General features: G+C 41.0%; 1 protein-coding gene across 2 annotated transcripts in view; it reads right to left on the reverse strand.

The window, feature by feature from the left end:
* Nucleotides 1–13,755, reverse strand: part of PKHD1 (PKHD1 ciliary IPT domain containing fibrocystin/polyductin) — a 494,443-nt gene that overhangs the window by 232,268 nt on the left and 248,420 nt on the right. For both annotated transcript variants that reach the window (XM_045498517.1, XM_045498518.1), the window contains exons 49-50: nt 12,246–12,423; nt 10,611–10,806 (exon numbers count right to left, since the gene is read on the reverse strand). In XM_045498517.1, coding sequence (XP_045354473.1) covers nt 10,611–10,806; nt 12,246–12,423 — 374 coding nt within the window. The remainder of the gene's footprint in view (nt 1–10,610; nt 10,807–12,245; nt 12,424–13,755) is intronic.

Here is a 13,755-nt window from a genome sequence, read left to right on the forward strand (position 1 = left end):
GAACCCTAAACCCTTTCCTCTCACACAGGACAGAGTAGACCAAGGATCATTTTGTCTAATTACAAAGCATACACTTCAGAATATTACAAAAAATAATAGTAATAATCCTCAAAGAGATCCATGATGAGACCTCTCCTATGCCTCTATTCTTATTTTGATAATTATTCTCATTTAATTTTTCTTCATTATATAGAATGGCTTTCTCCTTACACTGTACATATATTGCGACTAGGTACAATGACCAACAGATTCTCTATGTGTTCTACTTTATCACTACTTCCAAGGTTTTGCTTATATTCTTTCTTTATCCTTTGTATATTTTACCCATTTTTCTATCTTAAGTAAATAAATAAATAAATATAATGCCACCAGCCCAGTATTTCATCTTTTTTTCTATAATCTCTAACTAACCCACTTGTGAACACACTGATATTGGTGTTATTTATCCCAAGCTTGCTCTCAACTTAGCAAATACTTATCAAGCATCAGCTGTGATAAATTTAGGATTGCATTATCATTAGCTCTGTCTCTACATCTTGAAGGGAGGAACTTTCTCATGTAGCTTAGGACATTAGACATTGCTAGACATGTAAACATTTAATTTTCATGGACTAATCTAGAAATCCTAAATTTATAGTGCTCAACTCAGGATACCCAGGACTTAGCTGACAATTTCAACAAAATGAGCAAATACAAGCAGGAAATAACCCTTTTAAAGGGTTATTAAAAAATGTAATATTTTTAAATATTTTAAATATTGTATAAGAATCAAAATCTAAAGAAGGAAAATTGGGAAAAATTCCAGGAATCATTTGGAAAGGGTTATTAGTTCATTTAAAGATTTTATATAAATCATCCTTGTTAACAGCAGCTTCCAAGTAATTGTAGATTTCAGTACATCTGTGTTCTCTTCCTTAAGACAGAGCCACAGAGGTAAAGTAAAAAATTAAAGTTTCACTTTAAAAAGTCTTTTTTCAAAACCACTGTAGTCATTTTATAATTATTAATTTAACTCAAAATAAGTATAATTTATACTTGTAAGAGGAATGGTTGGGGGAGGGAAAAATGGAGTCATCATTTTTTCACACTACATAGGTCAATAAATTTGAAGTATAGGGAAAATAATCAATGTATCCAAAATCCCCTGGGTGAAAAAAACCACCATAAGCATTGTGCACTGTAGCCATCATGGTGATGATTAACCTGCACACTAAAAAGGCTAACCCTCCCCATATCCAACCCTGATTATAGGCTGTTCCTCTTGCCCTTCCATTCACTAACTCACTTAACTCAGGCCCTGTTCTTGGTAATCCAAGGCTTCCTGGTCAGTGGGCTATCATATCTGCCGCTCTACACTGATGGCTTCTGAACTGCATGACCACTGAATTTGTTCAGCCTCTACACATGCAAAAATGTTCCCCACCTCCTGGGGAGCCTCTTCCCAAAAACATATATTGAAAAGCAATCACCTATTTGGTTAGAACGAGTGTGTGAATACCATTCAATCTGAGGAGTAGTTTCAGTATCCAAAGAAATGGAGAAAAGTTACCAAAGTAGGAAAGATTGAAAAAGTCTGATTTCCTTCACCATCACTTGTACATGGCCCTCTGCAGGCTGGTTCTGAGATGTGACTGGGTCAGAGGGTTATTCTTCCCCAACACCATTTCCACACCCTCAGAGTGAAGTCAGAGAGAGTGGTGCTGAATGAGGTCTAACACCTTCGGTGTGAATCCTGGGTCTTCCAGTTCCTTGATGTGGTAACTGAGAAGTTCGTCACCATTTCTGAACCTTACTTCTGTGAAAATGGAAATAGTTGTCCTATCTACCTCAGAGCGTTATTGGGAAGAAAACATGAGGTAACTCCTGTAACATGCTTAGCACAGTTCTTGGCACATGAATAATAGTGATTATCAATACTGTTATTATGGCATGCTCATTATTCTAGCAGCCAGTTAACAAAACCCAGGAAATATGCTTCTACTCTTTTTACAGCTGTACCTAATCATGATGAGCCATAGTATTCAGAGTTGTAAGCAACTTAACCAGATCTGCTAAAGTTTGCTAAGTGCTTTGACTCCCTAAAAGGCAGTGTAAATGTGAAGTGTCACTTCCAATTTGGACAAATACAAAGAGGGATGAAAATCTGAGAAAAAAGGTAACAACTCAGGAAAAAAGCCTTACGCAGGCTGTGATATTATGCATGTGTCTTCTCGGTGCTTATGATTTCTAAGTTTGTAATATGAGAGTGGTGAATCTACTTTGTTTATAAACAGAAACTCATTGCAGTTGATCCTTCCCAGGTTGTAAAAATATCTGGTTGGTCCTCAAAAAGAAAAGAAGGCTTTGGGCCAATTATTGCCAAATTATTCTTATGAGTACTATATAATATAAGGTTGCTATAAACACAGAGATCTAGAAGAAAGGGAGAAATGTGCTAAGGAAGAGGAGAGTTACTCAGCCAAATATGATACTAGTGTCTTCCAGAATTTTGTACTGTTCCCGGCAAATTTTGTCCTCACTAGGGCACTAGGGAAGAGAAAAATTAATTATCTCCTTGAGTAGGTCCCATTCTCTGTTGCAGTTTTGAAGGGAGAAATAAGTACTTATCCATGTAAAAATTAAAAAAAAAAAAAAAAACAGGTGGCATCTTAATGGGCCTTGACTCCTTTTGTATTTCATTCTTTTTTTTTTTTTTTTTAATTTTTTTTTTTCAACGTTTATTTTATTTTTGGGACAGAGAGAGACAGAGCATGAACGGGGGAGGGGCAGAGAGAGAGGGAGACACAGAATCGGAAACAGGCTCCAGGCTCTGAGCCATCAGCCCAGAGCCTGACGCGGGGCTCGAACTCACGGACCGCGAGATTGTGACCTGGCTGAAGTCGGACGCTTAACCGACTGCGCCACCCAGGCGCCCCTGTATTTCATTCTTGATCCATATTCCCATTCACACTTTGCCATTACGTTTACGCACATATTGGGGCCCCTCATTCAGATCACATTTACACAGCATAAGTCAGCCACTGACTACACATGGAGAGAATCTGAAACAGCACCTGCAATTTGTGTCTGCAGATTTCACCCATTCTCTCCCTGACTCATGCCTTCTCTCTCAGTCTCAGTCTGCTCTGGACCCAGGTTCCAGCTCTCTTCTCATGGACCAGCAATCAAGTATGATCCTCTCTCTCTACATTCCAGTTTAGCTTGCCCTATCTTCTGCACACACCTCTTCTCCCAAATCTATCTTGCACTCCTGTACACTCCTGCTCTGTGTCTCCCTCCCTGTTCAGCAAACGTGACCACACACCCCAGAAATTAGCCTTTTTCTCTTAACCATTGAGAATTACTGGTCCCTGGTAGCTAAAGCTTGATTCACAGGACCATACTTCCATCTGATTTCAGCTTCACAGGGGCAGCAACACAGCCACCTTGGCCCTTTTAACACAGGATCTTTTAAAATCCTTCACAGAAACATTATATGAAAATCCTGTGATCATCTTTGAGTCTTCCATTATCCCCAAAAGCTTTCATTAATGGAAGGATGTAAATTTTTTTAGGTGTAAAAGAACTTATTCAAGACACAACATGGGGCCCCTGGGTGGCTCAGTCGGTTAAGCGGCCGACTTTAGGCTCAGGTCATGATCTCGCAGTGCATGAGTTCAAGCCCTGCGTCGGGCTCTGTGCTGACAGCTCAGAGCCTGGAGCCTGTTTCAGATTCTGTGTCTCCCTCTCTCTGACCCTCCCCCGTTCATGCTCTGTCTCTCTCTGTCCCAAAAATAAATAAAAACGTTAAAAAAAATTTAAAGAAAGACACAATAGACATATCTAATATCTACATTAACTACAGTCCTGAGAGCGCAATTAAACCTTCATAAATTAACTCAGAAAACAATAACGATTGTTATTGTGACTCAGTGATGCCTGCCACACTTGTATGGGGCATCTGTCATGTCCTGGATTCTGTGTAGATCTACAGAAGCAGAACTTCCAAGGGAGGGGCCTGGAAACAAGCATTCCAGCTGTTTGCCCATGAGGCATATTTAACAAGCCTTAAAAGGGGCACCTAGGGGCCTTAGTCAGCTAGGCATCCAACTCTCGATTTTTGGCTCAGGTCGTGATCTCATGGTTTTGAGACTAAGCCCTGTGTTGGGCTCCATGCTGGGCATGGAGCTTGCTTAAGATCCTCTCTCCCTCTCTTCCTCTGCCCCTTCCCCCACCCTCTAAATAAATTAATTAATTAACAAACAGACAAATATTTTAAAAACAATACAATAAATAAAATAAAAAGCCCTGAACTGAGGAATTTTACAACTTCCCTCAAAAATGTGGTTTGTTCTCCGGAGCAGGTGTTCTCAGCAAGTGAGGAAAGATACCCAGATAAAAAAGAGATCCCTGTGTTCACATTTCTTACTTTTCATCAATTATACCAAAAATTTGCAGATCACATTATATTCTCAAAATATAAAATGTGAGGTAATGATTTTAGTAGCATCAGTGTTTTACTTTAATAGCTATGAATGTTACTGAATTTTAGAAAAAGCAACTAGGTCATTGAACCCATGATTTTATGGGTATTACTGCTTAAAATGAGGTTAGGTTTTAAAAATACGACAGTGCAGTAATTGATTTAAGACAAATCTTAGGAGGGGCGCCTGGGTGGCGCAGTCGGTTAAGCGTCCGACTTCAGCCAGGTCACGATCTCACGGTCCGTGAGTTCGAGCCCCGCGTCAGGCTCTGGGCTGATGGCTCAGAGCCTGGAGCCTGTTTCCGATTCTGTGTCTCCCTCTCTCTCTGCCCCTCCCCCGTTCATGCTCTGTCTCTCTCTGTCCCAAAAATAAATAAACGTTGGGAAAAAAAAAATGTAAAAAAAAAAAAAAAAAAAAAAAAAAAAAAAAAAAAAAAACTAGTACATTAAGACAAATCTTAGGAAAATAAAGGTACAAGAGGCATAGGATGTGACAAATGGTGAAGATAGTATTCAAATACCTAAATTTAGGAAGTATAGAGCCCTTAATAAGTACAAGTTTTTCCTATAAATAGGGGGGAAAAGAATTGGTTTACAAGGGTACACACATGAGCTTGTATTAAAACAAACAAACAATAATGGGGCACCTGGGTGGCTTAGTCAGTTGAGCGCCCGAATTTGGCTCAGGTCATGATCTGACAGTTCTTGAGTTCGAGCCCAGTGCTGGCCTCTGCGTTGACAGCTCAGAGCCTGGAACCTGCTTCAGATTCTGTCTCCCTCTTTCTCTGCCCCTCTCCCCACTTGTGTTCACTGTCTCTCACTCAAAAATAAATAAATAGACATTAAAAAATACCCCAAAACACTAGTATACTAGAAAAAGCACCAAACTAGAGTCAAAAAGGCTGACTTTGAATACTGGTTGTACTACCCATCCCCTACATGAACTACGGCTAGCCACCAGCATCCCTAAGAATTAGCTCCTTAATCTGAGTGATTCCTAGAAAAAGTATTTGATTCTGACATCTAAGTTTTCCTTCCTTGCTTTTTTCTTTCCTTTTCTCCTTTTTTTCCTTCCTTTTCCTTTTGGAAAGAAGTTTCTTGCAACGGACAGGCAAAGTCTCTTTTCATATCGCCAGCTCCCGTTCCATTCTCTGTATTTTTGCCATAAAGGTTAGTGCAGGTCCCCAAAGTCAATCCTCTATATTACTGGCAAAAATCCTTGGGGATCTTTGGGGAATGAGTTTTCTATAAGAATGTAAATTAATTTATTAACTAGAATGCTATGGATTGCCTTAGAGGGCCTCAGCATGGGAATGGTGACAGAGTTTCAAAGGATTATGATTCGGCTCTGCTTATAAAAGCCTCCCAAAATGCTCGGGGGAGCAAGTTGAGTCCTCTCTCCTCCACAGATGCTAACAGAATTCCTTCCCAAGGAGTTGTTGGGGGTCTTCTGGGCCAGCTGAACAACAGAAGGATGTAGGTAGCAGCCTGCCCTAATCCCCGAGCCCTGAGCTCTTTGAGAAGACAGAAACCCAGGAGGTACCCATGATCTCCTGGCCACAACCTCAGGAAGACAGACACTCCTTATTGTCAGGATCTCCCAGGTTAACAGCATCTTTTCTGAGCCTTCTGTGTGATGTGACTTGACTTCTTCAGGACAACTGGTGCACACAATAAGATCCATCTGTCTTTCTATCTACAGCCCTCTTGCCATCGTGGAACACAGGCCCGGCTTCTTGCCAAACAGCCTGCCTTTATCTTGGCGAGGGGGCCGTTTGGAGACAGGCACTGGCCAGCCTGGCTAGACATGTCTTTTTTTCCATCAGATCAGAAGAAGGTGGTAGGCAGGAGCCTCTGCGCCTCGCAGGCGCTGGCTCAGCTGCCGCCTCACACAATATCCAGCCCGGCTGCATCTCTGCTGCGAGAGCGGGGCTGTGTGAACCCGGGAGGGCAACTGTGAATGGCTCAGCATCTGACATGAATTTATCACCGGCTGCTGGGTGGGTGGAGGAGAAAGCAAGGGTAAGGGGCTATGGGCGTTTAATGCACCCTGCCACAACCCAACAGTTTGCCCTAAAGAGCCTTTTCGTGATATAAAAGGACAGGGTCAAAAGTAAGTTGACCCCTGACAGAATGTACAATTATTAGGAGAGGACTGTGCACGAGCAGCTGCTGGAACCCCACTGGCTCCGCATCGGGCTTCCAAGAGTCAGAATATGAATAATCAACTCAAGATGGTTTCTTCCACCCCTCTCAACCCCCATCACCTCCCCCCAGCCTTCTCCTCCCTTTCGGGGCAAGTCCTATTATATTCCTACAGGAAGAAGCATAGCCCTCCCTAGCAGCTGCAATAATTGTGTTCCTATTGTGATGAAGGCCTCCTCCCGGCCACCCCCCTACAAGTGGCCATTGTGAGTGGAGAGTCAGTGATTATACGCTCCGCCTGATGCTTTGGGGGGACCCAGCTGCCTGAGTGCTGACACACGAGTGTGCGGAAGGCCAGGGCGGGGCGGGGTGGGGGGCTGGTAGAGGTGGAGGCAAGTGGTCGGGGGATCCCGCGTCTGTGAGACGGGACCCTGACACACCAGACCTTTTTCATAAGTCAAGCCCAGAACAAATGAGGCTTTATCAGGCCCCAGTGATGAGCAGTCTCATCTCCCTTTGAAGTAGAGCTGAGCATGGGGTCTAGCAGCCTTTCCTCCTTTGGACCAAGCAAACATCCTTCTTTTGATATGCTACATGCTCATTATCTTTGCCCCATTTAATGATTTTTGATTGAAGGGTGGCGGCTGGGATGCCGAGAAGATCGTTAGAGAGGCTCCATCCAGCCAAGCCTGCAAGAAAGGCTCTCCTTGTGCCTGGGCCTAAATTTGGAATTTCTTAACAGTGTGCGCTTGTTCTTAGAGGCAGATAAGGGCTGAGCGTGAAATTCTTAATTAAGCAATAAATAGAGAGTGGGGTGTCAGCAGATGTAGCCAGTAGCCATGGCAACGGGAATCACATGGGCAAGAGAGCTGAGACTAGATGTAGGCCTCAGGCCTGGGCCTGACTGACAGCTGAAGAATCCTACAAAGCTTGTAAACCAGATTAATTAGCTGACTAATTATTTCATAGCGTTAATGTAACTAAAAAATAAAAATAGTTAACCATGAACTGAAACATCCCTGGAAAAACAGCAGGGAAAGAGGCAGTGGGGAACTGGCTCTGGAAGGCAGAGACGGGAGCTGCTAGTTCATCAAATCGCGTAAACAGAAAAAATGGGCTTGCTGGATTTGACTCTGACTCTGAAAATATAAAAGAACGCTTATCCTGCAGTCTTCCCCATTCCCAAGCATGTCACAGAAGTTACAGTTTGGAACCATTTGTCACCATTTCTCACATCAAACGTTGCTCCTCATGGTCCTAACACAAACTGTAGAACACGAGTATTTTGCTATGGTCTGTTCCACAAGTGGCTTATTAGGCAAAATTCTCAGGGGCTTTAGAAAGGCAACCTTAACCAATCTTCTTAAAAGATATGTTTAAATGAGCTAGGTTATCTTATTCTATGGGTAACAATTGCTTAAGTGGTATTAAATTTCGAACACGAAAACAATATATCATATATGTCATGTTATCATGAATCTCAGTTATCTTATAAAATCTAGTCAAGGAAAATGGAATGAGACCGTTTCAGAAAGGTCATGACATGTACGCTAAGTTCAAGGTATGTGGCATTGCTAATCTTCTAGGAAAAAAAGAAAAAAAATCTAGAGGAATAATCTACTGAGAAAATGTGTAGTAAAGTAACAGGGTATACTAATCACATTTGAAGATATCTGGGTGTTTTGTACCACAATTCCAAGAGATAAGTAGATATTCTTAACCTCGTCGTATACTTGAAGCCACTGAGACATGGAGCATTTATAATTGTGCGCCCCAGGTGAAATAGCCAGCCACTGATTAAAACCCTAAACCGTAAGCTCTGGCCATGAGCTTTCGAAAGAACCTACATCCCATAAAGACACATTTGCTAAAGAAAGACAAAACTTGCCTTCACAGAGAAGAGCAATACTCTCAACATGTATTATGTGTGCAGGACTTTCTGTTTTTTTGGCACTGGGGATCAATCAGAAGTTTTCTCCCACAACTCTGCCTAGCACTTCCCACCCTATTTGGTCAGTGATCAATGATTATTTAGTAGGCAGCACACTCTAGTGGGGAGAGCTATAGCCAGGAGCTAGAATGCCTGGGTTCTGATTTTTTTCTTTTCTCAACTGAGTCTAAGACGAGTCAGGTATCTTCACAATCACACACAAAGCAGCCAAATGGAGGAAACAGAGATAATTGTGATTTTTTTTTTAACTTCCTATCCTGAGGGATGTGTGGTAAGGTTGCAAACAAACAATACAAAAGATGGTCCGCTTAGAAGTGGTCAACAAATTGATGAAACACAGCCAGCTGTCAGTGAAGCAGCACTCTGAATGCAAAGCTATTCAGGAAAAGGAGCATGGTCTCTCCATCCCCCACCCCTGGCAGGAAATTCAATGGACCTGAAAGAGGTCAAGCAGTTTCACTATGATAAAATGAAACTTCGGTATAAACCACCCTCCCCATATAATTTTTTTTAAATATCAGGAATATGTCCACATAAACTGTGAGGTCTTGACTTATGTTCTCCTCTTAGACGAAATATATTTTATGTAAATTATCCCAGTCACATGGTCCAAAAAAACAATTAGGACCCAGACCTATAAAGTCACGTGGTCCAAAAAAAACAATTAAACGGAAGTGACAAACTAATCGGCAAAGAGCCAGAACACTATTGCTCGGGGTCTTGGTGAGGTACCAGCAGCAACTACCTCGCTGCCATCATGGCCTTATTAGCTTTCCAGCAATAATGCAAACTTTACGGAAAGGATATCCAAAATCATAACCAAACCCACCCAATCCAACACAGCTGCACAGGACACCACCACCGAGGAGCAGCACAAGACTCAGTCCCCCCTGAATCCTCACATCCTCACTGGACCACCCAGAAATGAGAACAGAAGTAGCGCTAGCCACCTACCCACCCATTCACTCAGAGGATACAGGTGGCACAAATGACCACAGAAACCACTGCATAGAGCACTGGGGATCCTCCTAAGGACCTACAGTCTCCATGTTTATTAACCAACCAACTAACCCTCTGTGATTTCCTGTCCCTTTTCCAACTCCTATCATTTAAAGGTGGAGACCCTAGGTTATTCTGATACAAAGAATTTTGTTAATTAATAAAGGCTATCTACCTAATAAAAATGTTTTAAACTGAAAAATGCATCTATATCATATATATGCTCATATATGCACACAGCTGTACATCTATATATAAATATGCATACTTACACAGATGTGCACTTAAACCATATATGTGAATAAACAGTTTAATAGTACAACTTGCCATTAATTCAATAAATAAGGATAGCAAAGGAGAAGAAGATCTGTAGTTGCATGACTTGATTTTCTTTATGCCACAAATATTCCTTTACCACATTTGGTTTATGTGGCCATTTAAAGTTTGCAGTTCATGAACAAAATCTGACCAATAGACAAGACAGACTCTTCACAAGCATGCTAAGAAATAGAAAAAACAATTTGAAATTAAAATTCTCTTCTAGAATATATATCAAGTGAACCTTGTCACAGTTAAAGTTTATGTCACCTATTTGCTCTTACTTAATGGCTGCATTCAGCTTTAGTGGTAAAACAGTCTCAGGGATCTCTGTCCATCCTGAGTTTTTATAGTTTATGGTTGATCAAATCAGAAATAAAATTTGAATGGTACAATTCAGTGCAAATAAAATATACAACAATCCATTCGGCAAAGACTTACAAATACCAGAGAATTAACCATACTCCCCTCTCTGGTGCTATTAAAATTTAATAGTCCCTGAGCTCAAGTGTAGATCAGACTCTGTGGATATATGGCTAGGCACAAGGAGAAGGGACACAGAACTCAGGACAACTGCCCAAGCTGTCAGATTTCAGAGTCCAATCATTTCACTGCAACACACGGCCCTCCCCCCCCCCAGTTCCTCATAACTTCATACCACAAATGTTTAGAATTGGAGAGTGAATGGTGGTTTCCCACTGTGTGCCCTCAAAATTCTCATCCAATTATACTTACCCAGATAGGTGAGTTGCCTCAACTGGGTATTGAAGAACCAGTCACAACCTTGGTCCTGACCAGGTGATGGCAGAGATGGAAGGGACTGCCCTACCCAACTCCCACACCTTATGAGGATGTCAGGGTAAGGCCACGAGACTGTGTGAACGAGCAGGAGGTAATTCCCAGGCGCAAAGTTGCCAAACGTTGCTGAGTACTTTAAGTGAGAGAACAATACAATAATGCTCATTTAATAAGGAAGGCTTTCCCCAGAAAATAGATACAAAGAAAGCAAGTGGAGTAGGTTAGAAACACAGCAGTTCACACCCAGACTACTCTTCTTGCAGAAAATAGGCTTATTTAAATCCACTCCATAATAAATTCATAACCAGAGCTACAGAATCTTAGAACAAGAGGACAGAAAGACTCTGTAAGTTTCTCTTGTTTAACAACCTCAACTAACAGAGAAGAAAAACAAGACAAGTGGATTGACTTGTCCCAGGTCAAACTGCCGTGAGATACAGAGCCAGATCTAGAATTCTTTTCCACTTTTTCCCATTACCTAAAGAGGCAGGCAATGATAGTAGGGCCATCCATTTATAATAGTAATAAGCTAGCACTGTTGGAGCATTTGCTACATGCTCAAGTTCTATTCATACCAAGACATCCAATCTTTCAACAACTCCCTGTGTTACTATTACTGCCCCATTTTACAGATGAGGGCACTGAGGCAGACAGAGTACTTGCCCCACACCACAAAGCAGGGGAGTACTGCACCAGGATAGACACAAAGGTATTCACCTCCAGAGTCATCATTCTGCTGCCTTCACCTCATGAAAATTCTCCAAGATGTTCTCCTGGGAACCTCAAGGGAAGGAAATAGCTGTCCTTTCTGAGAAGGTAGGGGAAGGGTGGGAAGGGTTGCTAGAGAGAGGATCAAAGGAGATTCTGCCTTAAACTATGTCCCGAGTCAGACCTGATCTCATGACCCTAAGAAGAATGTATATGAGGAGACAGGAAGAAAGAAATGCATTAAAAGGAAGAAGATTAGCATAAATAAATCCATTGGATTATCTTTTTTTCATAAAAATGCACCCACTTTCCACATGGCTATTCCTATCTTGGATGCCCCTAACCATTTGACTCTTTCAACCAACCCCAATGAAGGTCCAGACCTTCATGTGCAAGTTAATCTTTGACCACAAGGTGGCAGTATGCAATGTAAAAATGTTTTGTTAAGACATTTTCTCGGGCTACAAACACTTCTCCCTGGAGAAAATTGGTTCTCCAGGAGTAAATTGGTTCTTCTCCCTGGAGAAGATTGGTTCTTAATCCCTAATATTATAATAATATAATTCTATAGGAGGCTTAGTAGATGTTTTTCATTGTATTAATAAAGTTAAATTTTCAGGTATAACCATTCTGTTATTCAAAGTAAGATTCAAACAGATTCAGAAATTTTCAAGTTTAAAAAATAAAATAAACAATAACCACCATATCTTATACTCAGATTACATTCACTAGGCCAAAATGCTGTGGTGGTTTCAGTTATCAGTACCAGAAGATGCTAATACCTGCAAACTGCTATTTCACAGAAAAAAAAGATAAGAATCCCTGGGAAATGGTCCATACCAGTAAATGAATTCCTGGGGTTACCTGCAGAGATCTGTTGATCCAAGGGTTCTCAAACTGCACTGAGTAAGTCTCTTGATCCAAGAGCAGAGCCATCCAGCCATAAGGGTTAGACAATGTGTCACGTACATAATTGACTATGGTTGTCTTATTTCTGCTGTCAGTCATGATTAAATCATAAGGAACATCTGGAGCATTAGCTCTAGGGTAATTTAAAAAGAAAAAAAATGAGTTGTGAGTTATTTGTCCATTCTGGATCTAATCCACTCCTCTCCCATCAGTGGTAATTCATCTTCTATTCTTCCCATGTGTGTCTTGAGCTATCTTGTCTGTGTATCCATGGAACTTTTAGTAAGCACTCTGTGGGTCAAAATAACCCAGTGGGAAGACATCACTGGATCATTAGTGCATTCCACTGGTCTAGTGGGTTGAAGGTAGTAATACTCAGATATGAGGCCACTAATAAATGCCATCTTAATGACTTCATATAGCCAAGAATATATAATAGTATTTTCATAAAGAATTGTCCCTGGGCTGATTTTTGCCCTAGACCAATTTTATCAGCATCAGAAAACATATCATATAGTTATTAAATATTTTTATTGGGACAATGACTCAGACCCAGTACTTAACGTGCCTAGATTCTCAGAAGCCCACCTCCAACCACCTGGTAAAAATGGCTTCAGTAGCCTTCCAATCACCTTCCCCAGAAAGAAGAGATGACCTGGCTCCTCTCCTGCGTGCCTGCACAATTCCCAGTGCTTACTCCCACCTAGCGCTGGATTTTTTTGTTTATTAACATAGACTGTGAGATCTTGAAGTTAGAGATATTTTCTCCTTTTTAGTATCCTCTACCCTGGCACAGGGCCGACACCTATGGGCATTCAAATGATGTTTATTACATGAAAGAAGAGTGAGTGGATGAACTCTCTCCAAAACAGCTGGTGCTAACTTCCTAATTTATATAAAGCATTTCTAGAAGTGCATTTTAGCAAATGAGGAAATTGAGGCAGAGTACAGCAAAATTATTATGAATGTCACAAGGTAGAACTAGAAATTAATTTCTACAAATTATACAGAAAGTGATTTTTAAGACTTCACTAGAACATAAAAAGATTTAGCCACATGCTAAGACCCTAAAAGAAAGTCAAAGTGGACAGAAATTAAGAGGCAAAAGTAAAAAAAAAAAAAAAAATCAATACACATTATGACTGTCCTTCCCCCTTCGGTTTGATTTTCATGAGAATCTTCAACTGTGGCATTTTGCTGCAGGCAGATAATTAAATTCTCAAACTAGAGGGAAATGAGACAAAGGAGGATGTTGGGTTTTCAAAGCAAGGTGTGGCCTGAGCATATCCAAAGCCAGTTTACAATCCAGTGCATTTTATAGAAAGAAAACTGTTTTTAGTGTTAAATGCTTGGGTACTATGGTCAAATGGGTATAAATTGGGAATCTATATTTGCATACACTAGATAGATGAATTTGGGCAAATTACTGACCCTCTTTAGGATTTAGTTTGCTTTTTCTAAAATG

This window comes from Leopardus geoffroyi, chromosome B2 (genome assembly GCF_018350155.1).
Source record: "Leopardus geoffroyi isolate Oge1 chromosome B2, O.geoffroyi_Oge1_pat1.0, whole genome shotgun sequence".
Lineage (NCBI taxonomy): Eukaryota > Metazoa > Chordata > Mammalia > Carnivora > Felidae > Leopardus > Leopardus geoffroyi.